The 21,761-nt window shown below is 35.7% G+C and overlaps 1 protein-coding gene across 1 annotated transcript in view; it reads left to right on the top strand.

The window, feature by feature from the left end:
- ARHGAP28 (Rho GTPase activating protein 28) overlaps positions 1-21,761 on the top strand; it is a 413,070-nt gene that overhangs the window by 146,176 nt on the left and 245,133 nt on the right. Inside the window, 1 exon segment of the mRNA XM_053715862.1 lies at positions 11,726-11,922. Coding sequence (XP_053571837.1) covers positions 11,726-11,922 — 197 coding nt within the window.

Below are 21,761 nucleotides of genomic sequence, written 5' to 3'. Positions count from 1 at the left end.
CCATTTAGTTTACAGAGATTACTGAAGGGATATCAATTAGCAATGAGCATAGTGTAAAACAGGTCAAATATATATAGCAATCCTAGCCATGCAGACAACTTTATGAGATAATAAAAACCAATAGTCGTAAGAATCACATACCCTGTATTATAATATAACATGTTATTGTGCACCCTGCTTCTACAGAAGCCAACTAAATGGTATGACCTGGTATTAAGGACCCAGCACAAATACTCATAGATAACATTTACAGACTCAATGAACAAAGACCCCATCACTCTCAAAACCTCATAACTAGCCTGATAGGTAGACTAAGCACTAATTAAATATAAAATCTAGTGGATTAGTGATATATCAGGAAAAAAACAATCGGCTAGATTACGAGTTTTTGTCGGGAAGGCTTGCTGTGCTAACGAGCAGTTTATGCTCACCACTCACCTGCAAACAACGCTGGTATTACAGGTTTTTACAAACCCGGCGTTAGCCGCAGAAAAGTGAGCAGAGAGCAAAGTTTAGCTCCACATCTTACCTCAATACCAGCACTGCTTACGGTAGCGGTGAGCTGACTAAATGTGCTTGTGCACGATTTCCCCATAGGAATCAATGGGGCAGATCCGGCTGAAAAAAAACCTAAGACCTGCAAAAAAAGCAGCGTTTAGCTCCTAATGCAGCCCCATTAATTCCTATGGGGAAATACTTTTTATTTCCCTAACATGAACCCCGAGTCTAAACACCCCTAGTCTTACACTTATTAACCCCTAATCTGCTGCCCCCAATGTCGTCGCAACCTACCTACAATTATTAACCCATAATCTGCCGCCCCCAACGTCGCCACCACTATAATAAAGTTATTAACCCCTAAATCTAAGTCTAACCCTAAACCTAACCCCCCCAACTTAAATATAATTTAAATAAATCTAAATAAAATTACTATTATTAACTACATTATTCCTATTTAAAACTAAATACTTACCTATAAAATAAACCCTAAGATAGCTACAATATAACTAATAGTTACATTGTAGCTAGCTTAGGGTTTATTTTTATTTTACAGGCAACTTTGTATTTATTTTAACTAGGTAGAATAGTTACTATATAGTTATTAACTATTTAATAGCTACCTAGCTAAAATAAGTACAAATTTACCTGTAAAATAAAACCTAACCTAAGTTACAATTACACCTAACACTACACTATAATTAAATTATTACCTAAATTAGTTTATTTAATTTAATTGTAATTAATTTTATTTAAAGTACGAAAAAAACCCCACTAAATTACAGAAAATAATAAAATAATTACAAGTTTTTTAAACTAATTACACCTAATTTAATCCCACTAATAAAATGAAAAAAACCCCAAAATAAAAAAAATCCTTACCCTATACTAAATTACAAATAGCCCTTAAAAGGGCTTTTTTTGCGGGGCATTGCCCCAAAGTAATCAGCTCTTTTACCTGTAAAAAAAAATAAAATACCCCCCCAACATTAAAACCCACACACCCAACCCTACTCTAAAACCCACCCAATCCCCCCTTAATAAAACCTAACACTAACCCCTTGAAGATCACCCTACCTTGAGAAGTCTTCACCCAACCGTGCCAAAGTCCTCAACGAAGCCGGGCGAAGTGGTCCTCCAGACGGGCAGAAGTCTTCATCCTATCCGGGCAGAAGAGGTCCTCCAGACGGGCAGAAGTCTTCATCCAGGTGGCATCTTCTATCTTCATCCATCCGGAGTGGAGTGGGTCCATCTTCAAAGCATCCGACGCGGAGTATCCTCTTTCAACGACATACAACAACAAAATGACGGTACCTTTAAGTGACGTCATCCAAGATGGCGTCCCTTCAATTCTGATTGGCTGATAGAATTCTATCAGCCAATCAGAATTAAGGTAGAAAAAATCCTGTTGGCTGATCCAATCAGTCAATAGAATTGAGCTCGCATTCTATTGGCTGTTCCAATCAGCCAATAGAATGCAAGCTCAAGCCTATTGGCTTATTGGATCAGCCAATAGGATTGAACTTCAATTCTATCAGCCAATCCGAATTGAAGGGACGCCATCTTGGATGACATCACTTAAAGGTACCGTCATTTAGTCGTCGGATGTCGTTGGAAGAGGATGCTCCACATCGGATGTCTTGAAGATGGACCCGCTCCACTCCAGATGGATGAAGATAGAAGATGCCCATCTGGAGGACCTCTTCTGCCCGGATAGGATGAAGACTTCTGCCCGTCTGGAGGACCACTTCTGCACAGTTGGGTGAAGACGTCTCAAGGTAGGGTGATCTTCAAGGGGTTAGTGTTAGGTTTTATTAAGGGGGATTGGGTGGGTTTAAGAGTAGGGTTTGGTGTGTGGGTGGTGGGTTTTAATGTTGGGGGGGCATTGTATTTTTTTTTTACAGGTAAAAGAGCTGATTACTTTTGGGGCAATGCCCCGAAAAAGGCCCTTTTAAGGGATATTTGTAATTTAGTATAGGGTAGGGATTTTTTTTATTTTGGGGGGCTTTTTATTTTATTAGGGGGATTAGATTAGGTGTAATTAGTTTTAAAAACTTGTAATTATTTTATTATTTTCTGTAATTTAGTGTTTGCTTTTTCGTACTTTAGTTTATTTAATTTAATTGTAATTAATTGTAGTTAATTTAGGTAATTAATTTAATGATAGTGTAGTGTTAGGTGTAATTGTAACTTAGGTTAGGTTTTATTTTACAGGTAAATTTGTACTTATTTTAGTTAGGTAGCTATTAAATAGTTATTAATTATTTAATAACTATTGCACCTAGTTAAAATAAATACAAACTTGCCTGTAAAATAAAAATAAACCCTAAGATGGCTACAATGTAATTATTAGTTATATTGTAGCTATCTTAGGATTTATTTTATAGGTAAGTATTTAGTTTTAAATAGGAATCATTTAGTTAATTGTAGTAATTTTAATTTGATTTATTTAAATTATACTTGTTAGGGGGTGTTAGGGTTAGGGTTAGACTTAGGTTTAGGGGTTAATACATTTAATATAGTGGCAGTGACATTGGGGGCGGCAGATTAGGGGTTAATAAATGTAGGTAGGTGTCGGCGATGTTAGGGATGGCAGATTAGGGGTTAATAAAATGTAACTAGTGTTTGCGAGGCAGGAGTGCGGCGGTTTAGGGGTTAATATATTTATTAAAGTGGTGGCAATGTCCGGTCGGCAGATTAGGGGTTAAAAAAATTATTTAAGTGTTTGCGATGTGGAGGGGCCTCGGTTTAGGGGTTAATAGGTAGTTTATGGGTGTTAGTGTACTTTTTAGCACTTTAGTTAAGAGTTTTATGTTACGGCGTTAGCCCATAAAACTCTTAACTACTGACTTTTAAATGTGGTACGAGTCTTGACAGGAGAGGGTGTACCGCTCACTTTTTCCAAGACACGTAATACTGGCGTTAGGAAAATCCCATTGAAAATATGGGATACGCAATTGATGTAAGTGGATTTGTGGTATATTTGAGTCGCAGAAAAAAAGTGAGCGGTACACCTGTACCTGCCAGACTCGTAATACCAGCGGGCGTTAAAAAGCAGCGTTGGGACCTCTCAACGCTGCTTTTTAAGGTTAACGCAAGACTCGTAATCTAGGCGATTGCTATTTCCAAGCAGCAAGGTTCCGGCTAACCGAAGAAAGACTTCAAAAGGCAAAAAGGTAAAATATGCAACAAGTTTATTATACAGACAGTGCACTAAAAACAAAAAATCGGATAGAAGCTTATGACCATTAAAAAAACATGGTAATGGTCATAAAAAAGACAGCAACAAGCAGGCGCGTTTCATGCGGTTCCTCCGCACTTGATCACTGCATAACAGGTTAAAGCTGCCTTAGTTCTATTTAAAGGTACATATAATTACATATGAAACACCTGTATATCAATAATACAATAGAATGATTAGTGATGTATTACTCTAAATAAAGACCTTGAATTACAGGACACAGGAATTGTATTATATACCAGGCTTAACCCTATCTATAAAGATATATACCTATAAAAAACAAATCATATACTTAAATTATGATGTTATATAATATATAATCATATGTGGTGATGGAAGTGACTACGAGCAGCAAAAGTATAAAGACTGCAATATATATTTCAGAAGAACAATAATGACATTCACAAAAGAATATATAATAAGTAGATAAATTTATACTATCAAAATGTCCTTTGTTTACCCATAATCACCACCACCGCCAACATAGACAAGGATTATACTGGAATCAATACAATGTATGAACAAATAGTAATAAGATTGCTCTCAGTTACTTATTAGAAAAATGACTTGAAGAGAGATTCATTTTGCTTAATACATTGTTAGTTCATTCAGTACATTCCCAACAACAATATGCAGAAACAGTACAAAGTACCAAGGTATAAAGACTATAAACCCTAATAGATAACAAAAGCTACTGCAAAAAGCTGCTACAATCATATTGAATATTATGTAGATAATAAATTATTTGTAGTCATTAGGCACAGCATACTGGACTAAAAGTTAGGGTTCATAAACGAGAGGAAAGTAGTGCAGTTGTATTAGATAAAGTAAGCTAATATAATTGTTTAAATAAAGTAAACTAAAATTCCAATATCTAAGAATTCTCTCAAATAGTAAAAACCCTAATATTAATTCTTTATACGAAAAGATTAACATCTGCTTCAACATTTAAACCTAAAGGGAGTCTGGTATTGAGGTGAAATATTCACCTTACCTCCTTTTTACTTAAACTATACTCTCTATCCCCTCCTCTTTTTGAAAATGGTACATGGTCAATAGCTATTTGAAGTGTCTGGCCACAGAGGTAAACACCTCTGGGTAATCAATGTCTCTGATGTGTTCTAGGACACGATCTCTTAGTCTTCTCTTAGTTTTCCCCAAATATTGTATATTACATTTTCTACATGTCATGAGATAGACTACATGTGTTGAGTTGCAATTTAACCTATATTTAATTTTATACTCCTTATTGGTGCTATGTGATACAAAAGTATCTCCTTCAATCACATAGTCACAGGTTTTGCACCGAGAAGCTCTACATCTAAAAAAAACCCATCCTAGGTTTCAACCAAGTTTGAGATTTTCTTTCTGGCAAAAAAGAGGGTGCCACATAGTCTCTTATGCTCATGGCTTTTCTAGGCACAAATTGTACACCTTCTGTGACTATTTTCTCTAATATTGGATCCATATTGAGTATGGGTAGGCATTCACGAATAATACCACAAATTTGTTTAAACTCAAGACTGTAAGGGGTACTGAAAATAATATTATTTGAAATATCCTTTGCATTCCTATCCCTTTCTTTCTTTTTATAAATAAGTAGATCATCCCGTGGGATAGCATCCACTATTTTCTTTGTTGTTTTTAGAAGTGTGTCACTATACCCTCTTTGAAGAAGTCTATTATGTAGTTCCTGACTTTGCTGTTGATACAGAGTCTCGCTAGAACAAATCCGTTTAGTCCGGATAAATTGACTTTTAGGTATTGCGTTTGGTACATGTTTTGGATGGCATGATTTGTAATTAAGAATTGTATTCCCACTTGTGGGTTTCCTGTACAGGTTAGTATCACTCTTATCTCCTTCTATTGTTAATTCTATGTCTAGAAACTGTATTTTCTGGGAATCCTGAACACCCACAAAGGATAAATTGAATTTATTACAATTAAGATAGTTGAAAAAAGAGAGTACTGACTCCTCATCTCCATCCCAAATAAATAATAAATCATTGATATAGCGACCAAAGTAAATTATATGTTTTCGAAAGGGATTACTATCTGCATAGACGTGGAACAGCTCCCAGCATCCCATGTAGAGATTAGCGTAGGAGGGGCAAATTTTGCCCCCATAGCTGTTCCACGTCTCTGCAGATAATAAGATCCCACAAACAAAAAAATAATTGTGAGAAAGCAAAAAATCAATGACACATATAAGAAAATGTTTATGATCCTCAGAATAATTTGACATTCTATCCAGAATGTTTGAAATAGAGTCCAACCCCAAATTATGGGGGATAGAGGTATACAATGAGGATACATCCACTGTCACAAACCTATAGGTTGGTTTCCACTGTATGGATTGCATAGCACACAGAACCTGTGTAGAATCTTTAATGTAACTTACAAGATCACTCACAAGGGGTTGCAAAAATACATCAACCATCTCAGAGGTTGGCTCCAAAAGGGAGCCCACCCCTGATATGATGGGCCTCCCTAGGGGATGCACCTCATCCTTGTGCAATTTTGGAAGGAAGTAGAATATAGGTACCTTGGGATTTGATATAAAAAATTGTTCCATTTTGGAATCCTTAATCAATCCTATTTGCTTCCCCAAGTACAGTACCTTCTCCAACTTCCCTCCAAACCTGACTGTGGGATCTGCATCTAATTTTTCATACACATCCACATCCCTAAGTTGTCGTCTGGCTTCATAAAGATAGTATTCCCTATCCATGACAACTACGTTGCCACCTTTGTCAGATGCCTTTATGACTATATTCAAATTCTCCTTTAGGGATGTTAGGGCTATAAAGTGATTGCCACTGAGGTTTTTATTAAATCTATTAGATTTTTTATTGATTTGTTTTAATTCAACCTTATCTGCTAAAGTGATTAGTTTCTGTTCAATTGTTCTCTGAAATACATCAATATTCTTCCCTCTAGTGCCAATGGGATAAAAGGTGCTCCTACTTTTTATTTTCACGTCAGGGTAAGGTGCTTCTTGTGTAGTGTCATCTCCCTTATTATCTTCCATTAATTGCATTAATTCTGTGAGTGTGCACTGATCATTAAAGCTCAAGCCACCCTGTTTATTATCAGGTCCCTGATTCATATCACAGTCAGCCTCTCCGTCACCACTTCTATCATCAACAAAAACATGTTTTTTTAATTTGAGTTTCCTCACACACTTGTTTATATCCAAGATGGTGTCGAAGAGGCTGAAATGTGTGGTAGGAGAAAAATTTAAACCCATGCTCAAAACCTCCCTTTCATATTGACTCAATTCATATTGAGATAGATTTATTACATTTTTCAAACATATTTGCGGACTTGAGTCCGAAAGGGTTCTTGTATGATACTTCCTTATCCTTTTTTCCTTTTATTCCTCTACTGCCTCTTCTTGTTTTTTTCTTTTTTGTCTGGCTCCCGAACCTACCTCGTTTTTTTGAAGCCCCTTCTGTCTCAACACTGGGAATATCTAAAACTGATGTAAGTCTGGCCTCAACTTCGCTCTCCCCACTCGACTCATGGTCTGTAGTTTCCTGTTCATACTCTGTCTCTACAAATCTAATTTTCTTAGCTGGTTTGTTGTCATTATTTTTCTTATTAAATTGTTTTTTGTCACCATAAGTTTTATGGGGTATTGAAGACCATCTATAAACTCTATTTGATTCATAATCCCTTCTGTCACGAGACAATTTAGTTTTTTTAAAATCCCACAACTCTTTAGAAAATTTCAACATTTTAGCTTCAAACTTAACATCATATTCCTTAAATACAGGGTCTGTCTGAAGGTTCTGTAAGTCAGTTTGTATTGCTTTAATTAGAGTTATCAGTTCTTGTCTTTGTTGTTTTTTAAATTCTATAAGTAAGTCCATCAAAGCAAAAGAGCAGTCATTCAAAATCTTATTCCACTTTAGTATGAATTCAGAGTCATTCACAGAAAAGGATGGGAATTTCTTTATCCTCAGACTTCTAGGGATACGCTGATATTTCTTGTATAATAAAAAGGGCTTGATGTCTAAATCTAATTTGATATCTTTTCTACGCAGTTCATCTATGTGAAAAAAAAGCTATCAATAGTATTTTCATTGTCATTAGAAAGAGAGTCCAAATCCTCATCATACTGATGTAATGTAGCTTCCAAATCTCTCAATACAAAACAATCCTGTGTCTCTGACATGGCTAATGTCCGACAAAGCAAATAGTGCACTGTACTTATAAACTGAGCATTTGTGAAAATACAAAAATAGGTAAATAACTGTTTCAAAGGAGTACCGGGGATTGTGTCTTCAGCACCGCACTGGTCAATGCACGCTCATATGAGACGCTATGTAATGGCCATTTCACGTATGAACACCGGTGAGCAACTGCACATAGAAACAGAAAAACACAATATAGAACACAGAATTAGCTGTGCTTACCCCCTCAGAGTTCAATACAGGCCTCTTCTGCGTTTCTTCGGCATTACTTCGGCGTGTGCACCATCCAAACAATTCCCCAACGCTGTCTCCAGGAGCCAGGAAGTGCATCCCCGTCCAAGACGTCACAAGGAAAACATCACAAGCAGCAAGGTTCCGGCTAACCGAAGAAAGACTTCAAAAGGCGAAAAGGTAAAATATGCAACAAGTTTATTATACAGACAGTGCACTAAAAACAAAAAATCGGACAGACGCTTATGACCATTAAAAAAACATGGTAATGGTCATAAAAAAGACAGCAACAAGCAGACGCGTTTCATGCGGGTCCTCCGCAATTGATCACTGCATAATAGGTTAAAGCTGCCTTAGGTCTATTTAAAGGTACATATAATTACATATGAAACACCTGTATATCAATAATACAATAGAATGATTAGTAATGTATTACTCTAAATAAAGACCTTCAATTACAGGACACAGGAATTGTATTGTATACCAGGCTTAACCCTATCTATAAAGATATATATAAAAAACAAATCATATACTTAAGTTATGATGTTATGATTGTTATTTCCACCTGCAAAATTTTTTTTTCATGGTTCAGCTAGTCATCCTATATTATAAAAGACAAGAGTTTGTCTGAAGCCGTCATGCGCAGTTCAGACAAACTCTTGCAGCTGATCGCACGCGCACCCACCCGGCAGCACAGCTGATCGCACGCGCAGGGGTGAAACAAAGGAGAGAGAGAGAGAAGAGAGAAGAGAAGAGAGAAGAGAAGAGAGAAGAGAAGAGAGAAGAGAAGAGAGAAGAGAGAAGAGAAGAGAGAAGAGAAGAGAGAAGAGAAGAGAGAAGAGAAGAGAGAAGAGAAGAGAGAAGAGAAGAGAAGAGAGAAGAGAAGAGAGAAGAGAAGAGAGAAGAGAGAAGAGAAGAGAAGAGAGAAGAGAAGAGAGAAGAGAAGAGAGAAGAGAAGAGAGAAGAGAAGAGAGAAGAGAAGAGAGAAGAGAGAGAGAGAGAGAGAGAGAGAGAGAGAGAGAGAGAGAGAGAGAGAGAGAGAGAGAAATTAATTATAACACAACACGGCCCGTGTGAACGGGCTTTAGGACTAGTATATAAATAAAGTGCCAAGGATACAGACATGTTGTAAAACTGTCTTATTCAATATTCATGCTATAAGTGTGTATTTCTAAAGAGTAGAAATTGCATGAATGTTGGATTATATTCTCTTTCATCTTCACTTGCATTTTTGTACAATGAAGAAACTATTTCAGCATTTTGTAATGAAAGTATTGTAATTCTCCATGTGTTCTCCTATTTTCAATGAATCAACAATTTTTTATATATATATATATATATATATATATATATATATATATATATATATATATATATATATATATATATATATATATATATATCCTTCACAGAGAGTATGAAGTTTGTGTTATTGACTCACTATTTCTGGTGCTCCCTTATTTTGTAAGTATGTGAGTGCAAGGAAGCGGTTGTTATGTTAAAGGGATATTAAATACTATTAGATTGTAATATAAAATATTTTACTATGTGTAAAGACTTTGCAATATACTTTAATTATTAATCTTGTTTCCTTTTCCTGTAATTTAACTCTGATTTTTTTTTCTATAAAACAAAGTAGTGGGTGTTGTCATGTTTGAACTTAATTTTCCCCTTATCTATTTCCCCTGCTAAAGACAATTAGGTGCAATACTAAACACACAAAAAAGAGACAAAAATGGATTCCACACCGTTTTGTTTGCACAAACAACAGAGATAAATAGAAAATGAGTTCAAACATGGCAGCACACATTTCTTTATAAAAACTAAATCATGCAGCTGCCATATAGTACAGGCAAATTGTATCTTGAGAACTGCTTATCTAGTTACGCAGTGATCTTGATGTGAAGAAGAGGCACCTTTATTCTAATATAATGCCCTACAAAAAATCTAAGAAGGCTGGAAGGCTTAACAAGTAGCTAACACATGAGCACTCATATACATTTTAGCCGCACATATCAAATAGTTAAAACTTTCCCGGCCACTTAATTAATCAAACCAATCAATTTAATCAAATTAATCAAACCAAAGCAATCATAACCAGCATAACCTCTCACCTGCAGCCTTAAAACACCTGACATACAATGCATACCCGGATTACCCACCATGTTTGCCTTGCAGTCGGTTTGCATGTCAGTTTAATCATTTATTTCGGCTTAGATTTTTATATGTGAATTCAACATTAAAAAAAATGCAATATACTGGCGTAAATTACTGGCGATGCCAGAAATGTGTAGTTGTGCATATTTCTGAACCTCGCCAGTTTGGCCTACTTACGCCTGTATATCATATGGCGGCGTGTGGTATGTGATTCACCCGATGTGCAAGGTAAATTTACGGGCGAAGTGGGTTTCAGCATTTGTGCTGAAAATTATGCAACATATGTGATTGCGCCCTAGATTTGTTTAGTCCGTTATGTTTTTTGTATCTTAGTTTTTGTCATTGTATACCCCTATCTCTGTACCCAACACTACGGAATTTTTTGGCACAATACAATAAATGATAATAATAATAAAATAATTACATGCTCTAACTTGATTATGTAAGTTTAATTTTTATGTGTATGTCACTTTAAATTGTTAACGTAGTTTAGATGGGTCTATAAATATCATATTGTTTGCATACTTTAGTTGACAATTCCACTCTGTGGCAGGTAATTTTGAAGGCAGCCAAATAGCTGACAATTTGAGTTTAGTGAATTATGTGAAGAATTTGTTTTGCATATCTGTGTGTGACATTAACACAAATATATAATAGTGTTATTGTTTCCCTGATGATGGCTTTATTCAACATGTTGATAGAGAATGTGAAATTGTAACTTTTCCCTGTCTTTCACACCTAAAGGGTAAAGAAATGCAAATGTTTTATTTCATGATTCTGTTATAGCATAAAACTTTAAACAACTTTCCAATTTACTTTTATTGTAAAGTGTGCAAATTTGATAATAGAAATATATTGGAAAGTTGTTTAAAATTATATGCTCTATTTGAATCATTAAAGAGAAATTTTGTTTTTCATGTCCCTTTAACCCCTTGACTACCACAACATACTTGGACCAGTCTATTGTGACCTCTGTTCCGGCTGCAGTCATCCTAGAATAGTGTGACCTTGCCGCTGGCGGCCAGACTGTGCTATCTAAATAGCAAGCCCCATTCAAAGACCAGCGACATACAGGGTACATCGCTGGTCATTAAAAGGATAAGCCTATTTATAGAGGAATGTTATGGAATACAAGCATTTGTGTAATCCTCTTTTTAATTTGTATACCTCATCATTGGGAGAACTGTATTATTGGTAGACAATCCAAATATGTTATTTGAAAGCATTTAAATTTTTTAGCTTAGGTCAGATGAGTAATAGACCAAATTAATTTAATACAGTTCAATGGTTATATGTTATTGGTTTAATTTCAACTTCTGTTCCCATCATAAACTTCATTCATCTGTATTCTAAATTATATTGAGTCTTTTTAAACTTGATTATAATTTTTTTCTTCTAGAAAATCACAGTGCCAACGAATAAACAGAATGATGTCCAATGAATCCTTACACCCACCTTTGCTCAGCCGATCCATCTCCGAGGTCTCTACAGACAGCTCATCAATGGAAGACTTCTGGTGCGAAGTTAAAAGTATCAAAGAGAGTACTGAAAATGGACAGGATGATAGCTTAGTAATGGAGCTGAAACCTTCTGATGGTGAGACTTTCAGTCATAAAGATGATTGTTCCAATGGTGGAGCTTTCAGACTACCATGTATACATTCATAACACATTAAAGGGCCATTATAGTTGAAAAATTACATGCTCTGATTCATTAGTGTCCCTGCACCCCTATATTTAACCTCCACAACAGGGTTAAAACCATGGTTGAAGTAACACTCTAGACTCACAGAGTAGATATGGGCAAAAATTCGGCATTCGTTATAGAAACGGGCTGCAGCATTCAACTATTTTCGGCACCTGATTTTTAAGTGTAAAAGTGTAACACACCAATATCTGTGCAGATGTTTGTGCATTGCACTTTTACGCTAAAAAATCCAAATTAAATAGGGGAAAAATGTACATTCAATGGATAGTCTACTCCAGAATTTTTATTGTTTAAAAAAATAGATAATCCCTTTATTACCCATTCCCCAATTTTTGCGTAACCAACACTGTTATATTTATATGTTTTCCTTCTGTGATTACCTTGTATCTAAGCCTCTGCAGACTGCCCCCTTAATTCAGTTATTTTGACAGACTTGCATTTTAGCCAATCAGTGCTGACACATAAATAACTCCATGGGAGTGAGCACAATGTTATCTATATGGCACACATAAACTAGTACTTTCTAGCTTTGAAAAACTGTGAAAATGCAGCTTCAAGGGCTTAGAAATTAGCATATGAGCCTACCTAAGCTTTGCTTTCAACAAATAATGCCAAGAGAACAAAGCAAATTTGATGATAAAAGTAAATTGGAACGTTGTTTAAAATTGCATGCCTAATCTGAATCATAAAAGTTTAATTTTGACTATACTGTCCCTTTAATACCAGATTTTGAAAGGGCAATGCACTCAGGCAAACAACTGATAACAGTTCAGAGAGTCAGGTTTACATAGCTTTTCTATCACTAATACTGCACTATTGACATTTTCTGTATAAGTGATAAACAAGAAAAACAGCTATTTCAATTGACAAAATGAAGTTAATTGAGCTATTTGTTAACAATTTAATAAACTTCAGTGGGTAAAATTGATCATTAGTAACTTATTAAAAGGAAAATGTATTTACAGCAAAATGTCCCTTTAAAGCTATGGTAAATCCTAGCATTTTTAAAACGCTGTAGGATTTATCAGTGCTACAAATAAAGGGGACTTTCAGTCATGAAGTATAAAATACTTCATGCTGAAAGTTCCTTTATTTGCCTGCAGCGTATGCCACAGCAGAATGTTATTTTTTATATGAGGTGACGTTTCTACCTCATTGACATAATAGTGTTCTGCCGTGGCGGTCTGAGGTGCTTAGACAAATAAAGGAACTTTAAGCATGAATTATTTTATACTTATGACTGAAAGTCCCTTTATTTGTAGCACTGGTTAACCTAGCATTTAAAAAATGCAAGGATTTACCATCACTTTAAGTTCTTACTTCAAAATGGAAAAAAATGTAATTTATGGTTTCCTTTATGGAATTCCAAAAATCTGGGCTCCCCAACACACTCCATGAAGCAACAACTAGAAAAATAACTGCACTGACCTGCCCAGGAGTACTTCATATGTGACTTATTTTACAGGAACTTCAGAATTTTGTTTTAGAGGTGCAGATATTTTTGAGAGGGGCAGTTCAGTCATTTCCTTTAAGAGAGAGCAAAAAGCAAGATTTGTTTCCACGTTTGAGCACACATTTAAACTATGTCATTTAAATACATTTTTGCCACTTCTTTTCCCTAGATTTTTTAAAATGAAATATTATAGCAACATATCTTTAAAGGACCAGTCAACACAGTAGATTTGCATAATCAACAAATGCAAGATAACAAGACAATGCAATAGCACTTAGTCTGAACTTCAAATGAGTAGTGGATTTTTTTTCTGACAATTTTAAAAGTTATTTATTTTTCCACTCCCCCTGTACAATGTGACAGCCATCAGCCAATCACAAATGCATACACGTACCATGTGACAGCCATCAGCCATTCACAAATGCATACACACTTATTTTTGCACATGCTCAGTAGGAGCTGGTGACTCAAAATGTTTAAATATAAAAAGACTGTGCACAATTTGTTAATAGAAGTAAATTGGAAAGTTGTTTAAAATGGCGTGCTCTATCTGAATAATAAATGTTTAATTTTGATTGAGTGTCCCTTTAACAACTTATAGCTCATAGCCCAAAAGTTAAGGTTTGATAAACCCAGGAATTTCTTAATGTGAGCCATTCACACAAACATCTAAACTACTTAAAGGAATACTAAACCAAAATTTTAATCTTTATTGATTCAGATAGAGCATGTGATTTTAAGCAACCTTCTAGTTTACTCTTATTATCAATTTTTATTTGTTCTCTTGCTATCTTTATTTAAAAAGCAGGAATGAAAAGTTTATCAGCCGGCCCATTTTTGGTTTAGAACCTGGGTTACACTTGCTTATTGGTGGCCTGCTTTTTAAATAAAGATAGCAAGATAACGAAGAAAAATTGATATTGGGAGTAAATTAGAAAGTTGCTTAAAATAGCATGTTTTATCAGAATCATGAAAGAAAAAAATTGGGTTTAGTATCCCTTTAAGTTAAAAATCTTTTTGAAAAAGATGAATGCTATGTACTTTAAATTTGTTGATTTAAACGTATCATTTTTAACTCTTTTAACTGATTAACATTTCTTAAAGGGACATTATTCACCAATTTTCATATAACTGCATGTAAAAGACGCTACAATAAAGAAGAACAGAGGCTGATCTAAAATTCCTGTATAAAACATTTATTTTTTAAACTTACTTAGAAGCTCCCAGTTTAGCACTGTAGATGAGGTTTTGCTTAGACACCCAATGAAAGGGGCTGGGAAAACAAGAAGAACAGACAATCCCCACTCCCCTTCTCCCCCCTTTCCTGCATATGAAAAGACAGATAACATAAATAGGAGCCAGCAGGAGTCTGTAAACGCAAGTATTAATCTGAAAATCAGCACAAGGTTATTGAAAAATAAGCAGAACTATACATTGTTACAAAAACACTCCCAGGTAGGCTATATAAATGTATCATCTACAAAACAGTAATGCAAAGAAAAATCCAGTGTACAGTGTCCCTTTAAATACATTATATAGAAGGATGAGACCATATAAACAACTTAAATGTTCTTACTAGCAAATGGTCACTATAGTTAATTACTTTTATTACAACCATAAAATATGAATAATTTGTATTGTATTTCACACAGAATTAAACATAACTAATTTAATAAATTACTCATATTCTCTAGATTCATGTAATGCCCTTTTATTTTCCTATAGTCAGTCTGAGACAGATGATTATAGGTGGCGCTAAAGTTGGTGAGGCCTAAGGCATAATACAAATATCAGGCTTCTCTTATGTTTAATTTTTATTACTTATCAAGTACTTTACTTACTGCACTGTATACCTGGTTGTTTACAATACTTTCTTTTTCTTTTTTTTTTAAACAATTTACGTTTTATTCTTCCATTGTACCAAATCTCTCAATAATAATGAGATGGAATGAATAAATGAAAAGAGAGGTGGAGGGTTAAGAGATTAGAGAGAAAATAAAGAATGTGCAGGAGAGATAAGAAACAGTGGAGAGAGAATAAAGAGAATAGTTATAGAAGCGAGAGAGAAGACGGTGGATAGAGAATGGAGAGGAAAGAGAAGAGATAGCAGGGGAAATAAAAGTGAGAAAGAGGAGACAATGCAGAGAATGGAAAGTAAATTAAAAGAAGAACAAGAGATGGGGAGGAAAAGAGAAGAGAGGAAGGAGAAATAAGGCTTCAATGTATCAAGCAAGGGTGGACAGGGTGTACATATTCTCCCCTGTCCGCCCCAGTTCTCCTCTGGTGGGCAGCAATCCACTGCCAGAATTTAACGTTGCACACGAGCGCTATTTTGCACTTGTGTGCAGTCCCATCCCCTGAACGCACACCACCAATCAAGCGCAGGCAGGAGCTGTCAATCTCCCCAGTAGAACAAGACCAGGGAGATTGAAAAGGTGGAGAAAAGGGTAGGAAATCAGCAGCCTGCTTGATAAATCATGACTGCAGGTTCTCTTGTGAGAGCCTGTAGTCATAGGGAGTTGAAGGGCTTGACAAATCAAGCCCATAGAGACAGAAGAGAAAAGGAGAAACAGGAAGGAGAGTGGGAGAAAAATGAGAGGGAGATTGAAATGAGAGGAGAGGGAGAGAGATTGAAAAGAGAGGAGACAGTGAAAAGAGGTGAAGAAGTAAGAAAAAATAGTGAGTGAGAAAAAAGTGAAGTTAGTGGGAGAGATAAGAGAAAGATCAGAGAGAGTGGGACAAAGAAGGGGGCAGTAGAGGAAGGAGAGAAGAGGGAATGTGAGAGAAGAGGCGAGTGAGAGAGAAAAGAGTAAAGTAAGAAGAGCATGAGAGGGGAGAGTGTGTGAAAAAGTAAAGAGGAGATAGAGAATATAAGAAATGTTAATAGCAGCTTATCACCTCTGGTTGCAGGGGTTAAATGCTTAAAGGGACAGTCAACATCAGAATGTTTGTTGTTTAAAAAGAAAGATAATCCCTTTATTACCAATTCCCCAGTTATGCATAACCAACACAGTTATATTAATACACTTTTGACCTCTGTCATTACCCTGTATCTAAGCCTCTACAGACTGCCCCCTTATTTCAGTTCTTTTGACAGACTTGCATTTTAACCAATCAATACTCCAGGGTAACTTAACGTGCATGAGCTCAATGTTATCTATATGAAACACATGAACTAATGCCCTCTAGTGGTCAAAATGCATTCAGATTAGAGGCAGTCTTCAAGGTCTAAGAAATTAGCATATGAACCTCCTAGGTTTAGCTTTTAACTAAGAATACCAAGAGAACAAAGCAAAATTGGTGATAAAAGTAAATTGGAAAGTTGTTTAAATTTTCATGCCCTATTTAAATCATGAAAGTTTTTTTTGGACTTGACTGTCCATTTAAGCTGCCTCCCTTTTCCCTTTTATATGTTTATTGTTTCCTGTGCCCCCTCTGCCTCCTGAGTATGCTGAAGCTGGCAGCACTGCACAGGGGCAGGTAAGTGAGAGGTCTGCACTTTACAGCCAGAGAACTTGCAGTTGTGTAAGAGGCAGTTAGCTTTTGGTAGTATAGTGACTCTGCCCTTTAACTTTCTCCTGGCACAGCCTAGATATTCTAACCCTAACATTCCAGGGGCAGAAAAAGAATATAAAGAAAGCAAATTTTTTTTTCTATGCCCCTCTGCGAGGCTCCATCATAGTCCATGTCAGTTATGTGCCTGTATCAAACCAATGTCCCTTAAGCTTCTTTGGGTTATGTGCCCATATCAAACCTCAAATTAGACTAAAGTTTCTGAATCTCCTGTCAATCATTTGTCCTCAACTCACCTCAGGTCACCCTGCAGGTTAAATACTATATACATGTAACCGTAGTAACGTCAGAAGAGGTGGAGTTAGTGGTTTTGCTGAAAACATAGTCATGCTTGCCTCTTAAATGTATCAGAAGCTACTTAGGAAGCATATCTGAAGCTAACAGGGTTAGTTGAAACAGTTATCACCAGAAAAAATGTAAATGCATCTCTTTGTCAAAATTGTTTTACCTTACCTCTGCTGCATGTGCAATTTTACGTTAATATCTCATTAAAGGGAAATAAAAAAAAATAAAAAATATATGTATTAATATAGAGTAAGTACATGTCCCCAGTGTATATGTTCTTTTGTCACATATGACATATTGCCATAATGCCTAAATTTATCTGTTTAGGCTGTAGATACTAGAAACACTGGGGCCGATTTATCAAAGCTTCAACTGTGAATGCGCTGGAAGTCCGCGTCAAAGTATATGCAAAGTTGATCCACCTTAGTTAACACAGCGTCAATATTGAAATGTTCAACAACATAATATACGCTCCTGCAAGATCAATCCGACACAAATCATTGCTTGCGTTATTTGAGCGTAATACAGATCATCCGCCTTCACATTCAACTCTATTTGAGCGTATTACTGATGATCCGCATTCACATTATACTCTATGAAACCCTCTTACCAATTTATCAAACATTCAACAGGTATGCTCGCGTCTATTCCGACACACTGTACCTATCCTTCAAACTACCACCTCTGAGGCCGCAAATGCCATTGAAATCAATGGGTGTCTGAAAAGGTTTTTTCTATGCTGTTTGTCATTTAACAATGAACATGCAGAATAATTTTAAATTTGTTGATACTTTTATGACGCGGAAGGAGGATATTATTGGACCATCTAAATCATGAAGTATAATAAAAATGTTTCATCTGTTGTGATAACTAAATATATTAAGATCTGCCCTTATTACTAAATAGAATCAAGTAGGGAGATGTTACCCTACTTATGGGTTATGTTTCATCTCTCTGTTGTAGAGTCCATTACAAAGCAAGGGGACAAATTATTTATACAGGAATGAAAGAAAGGAACACAGTCCCTGACCTTTCAGACGCAGAAGGCAGAGATTAATAAACCAGCATCAGGCTGCACAAGTAGATGTGCGTCAACAAATGCATTGATAATGACAGGTAATGCCTGTCTGACAGCAGCACTAGTAGATATAGGGATAAAAGGGAAATAAATACATTACATAATATAGCTAACTTCCTTTTTTTTGATAAATCTATTTGCACCATGTTTAACGAATGTAATAGTCCCACTCTCCACTTTGCACCAAATTTGGCGCAATACTTTGCACCAAATTTGAAGCAATGATTAACACCAAATTTGACGTGATACTCAAACTCCTAAACAACCCACAAACTAGTAAAAATTTCCACCACTTTTAATTGGGAAATTCATAATCATGTGATTAATGAAATCAGCCAATCTGATTTAAATATACATTTTTCTACTATCACTAACTAATCAAATTGCTCTATACTTGTGTCATTGATCACTCATCAGAACTTGTATGTGCCGTTTGTTACATTGTGTATTATACTTTGAAAGTATGTATATGTGAAATTTGCATTAAAGATAAACATTGATGATGACATTAGGCCACACTGTGTAATATTTTTGACAATGATTTTAATAATCGAATGATGTTTGATTCAATATAATCTTAAACTGATAGCTCAAAGGGATAGTCTACCTAACATTAGACTGTCATGAATCAGATACAGCAGAAATTAAAATCACCTCTTTAATGTCATCCTATTTTCTTCCTTCTCTTGAATTTCATTTTCATTAAGAAATGCCATCTTAAATGCCAGCCCATTTTTTAACACCTGTGTAGGAGTGGTGTTTAAAACTAGACTTCAATCAGGAAGTGATACACAGGTTCAGAAAGAAAACTGGCCTAGCTCTTAAAATATCCATTGTTTGCAAATAAATACATATGATACCCTGAGTACATGTTATATTCACAATTATTCTTGCTCAGAATTATAATATATTTTTACAATATATACATATAGTGCTATCAATAAACACAGAGATATGTACATAAATATATGTAAAAAATATAGTATGCGCTAAGGAAAGGTAGGTACATAAATATATATGTATACAAGTATGTGCAAAGATAAATGTAAAAATTCTATCATTAATAATCATTTTAAAAAAACTTAAAAACATGAGATAAGCATATCATGATTTCTAGCAATACAAATACACATTCATTTATGTGAAAATATCTTATATCAGATTTGTTGCATAATAACTTTCTATAAGATATTGTTTGTTCAGGTATAAATCTAGCTATTTCTTGTACATTAACAGGTGAAAAATAAAAGATTAGCTTTAGAAAAATGTGCTTGTTCATGAACAGTAATGAAATGGTATAAATAAAGTTATCTTTAGAAGCTTCAACATAATATTTCAGAGCTCTCACCACATCCAAAGAATGTAAGGATCTCTCCAAAGAATTCTTAGGATTAGGACACAAGGAAAGGACAACAATTTCTCTATAAATGTTGTTAGAATTCACAACCTTAGATAAGAATTTAAATGAAGTCCGCAAAACTGCCTTATCCTGATGAAAAATCAGAAAGGAGAGAGCAAATAATTCAGAAACTCTTCTAACAGAAAAGATGGCCAAAAGAAACAACACTTTCCAAGAAAGTATTTAAATGTTGAATGCCTAGGCTCAAATGGAGGAGCCTGTAAAGCCTTTAAAACCATATTAAAACTCCAAGAAGGAAAGATTGATTTAATGACAGGCTTGATATGAACCAAAGCCTGAACAAAACAGTGAATATCAGGAAGCTTAGCAATCTTCCTGTGAAATAAAACAGAAAGAGCAGAGATTTGTCCCTTCAAGGAACCTGCAGAGAAACCCTTATCTAAATTACCCTGAAGAAACTGTAAAATTCTAGGAATTCTAAAAGAATGCCAAGAGAATTTATGAGAGAAACACCATGAAATGTAAGTTTTCTAAATTCGATAATAAATCTTTCTAGAAACAGATTTATGAGCCTGCAACATAGTATTAATCACAAAGTCAGAGAAACCTCTATGACTAAGCATTAAGCGTTCAATTTCCATACCTTCAGATTTAAAGATTTGAAATCCTGATAGAAAAAATGGACCTTGAAACAGAAGGTCCGGCTTTAATGGAAGTGGCCAAGGTTGGCAACTGAATATCCGAACAAGATCTGCATACCAAAACCTGTGAGGCCATGCTGGAGCCACAAGCAGCACAAATGATTGTTCCATGATGATCTTGAAGATCACTCTTGGAAGAAAAACTAAAGGTGGGAAAAATATAAGTAGGTTGATAACACCAAGGAAGTGTCAACATATCCACTGCTTCCGCCTAAGGATCCCTGGACCTGAACAGGTACCTGGGAAGTTCCTTGTTTAGACGAGAAGCCATCAGATCTATTTCTGAAAGACCCCACATCTGAACAACCTGAGAAAACACATGATGGAGGGACTACTCCCCCGGATGTAAAATCTGATGGCTGAAATAATCCACTTCCCAATTGTATATACCTGGGATATGAACCACAGAAATTAGACAGGAGCTGGAATCCGCCCAAGCAAGTATCTGGGATACTTCTTTCATAGCTTAAGGACTATGAGTCCCATCCTGATGATTGACAAATGCCACAGTTGTGATATTGTCTGTCAGAAAACAAATGAACGTTTCTCTCTTCAACAGAGGCCAAATCTGAAGAGCCCTGAAAATTGCACGGAGTTCCAAAATATTGATTGGTAATCTCGCCTCTTGAGATTTCCAAACCCTTTGTGCTGTCAGATATCCCCAAACAGCTCCCCAACCTGAAAGACTCGCATCTTTTGTAACTATACAATGGTTATTTAACCACCAAGTCAGAGATAGTCGAACATTGGGATTTAAGGATATAAATTGTGATATCCTTGAAATCCCTGCACCATTGGTTCAGCACACAAAGCTGGAGAGGTCTCATGGGAAAATGAGCAAAGGGAATTGCGCCCGATGCTGCAGTCATGAGACCTAAAACCTCCATGCACATAGCTAATGAAGGGAATGACTGAGACTGAAGGTTCCGACAGGCTGCAACCAATTCAAAACGTTCCTTGTCTGTTATAGACAGAGTCATGGACATTGAATCTATCTGGAAAAAAAGGTGACTCTTGTCTGAGGAATCAAATAACTTTTTAGTAAATTGATCCTCCAACCATGTTTTCAAAGAAACAACACTAGTTGGTTTGTGTAAGATTCTGCAGACTATAAAGACTGAGCTAATACCAAGAAATCATCAAAATAAGGAAACACCGCAATATCTCGCTCTCTGATTACAGAGAGTAGGGCACCAAGAACCTTAGAAAAGATTCTTAGAGCTGTCGCTAGGCCAAAAGAATGAGCGACAAATTGGTAAAGCTTGTCTAGAAAAGAGA

This window comes from Bombina bombina, chromosome 5 (genome assembly GCF_027579735.1).
Source record: "Bombina bombina isolate aBomBom1 chromosome 5, aBomBom1.pri, whole genome shotgun sequence".
NCBI lineage: Eukaryota > Metazoa > Chordata > Amphibia > Anura > Bombinatoridae > Bombina > Bombina bombina.
This window is presented reverse-complemented; position numbering and strand designations above follow the sequence as displayed.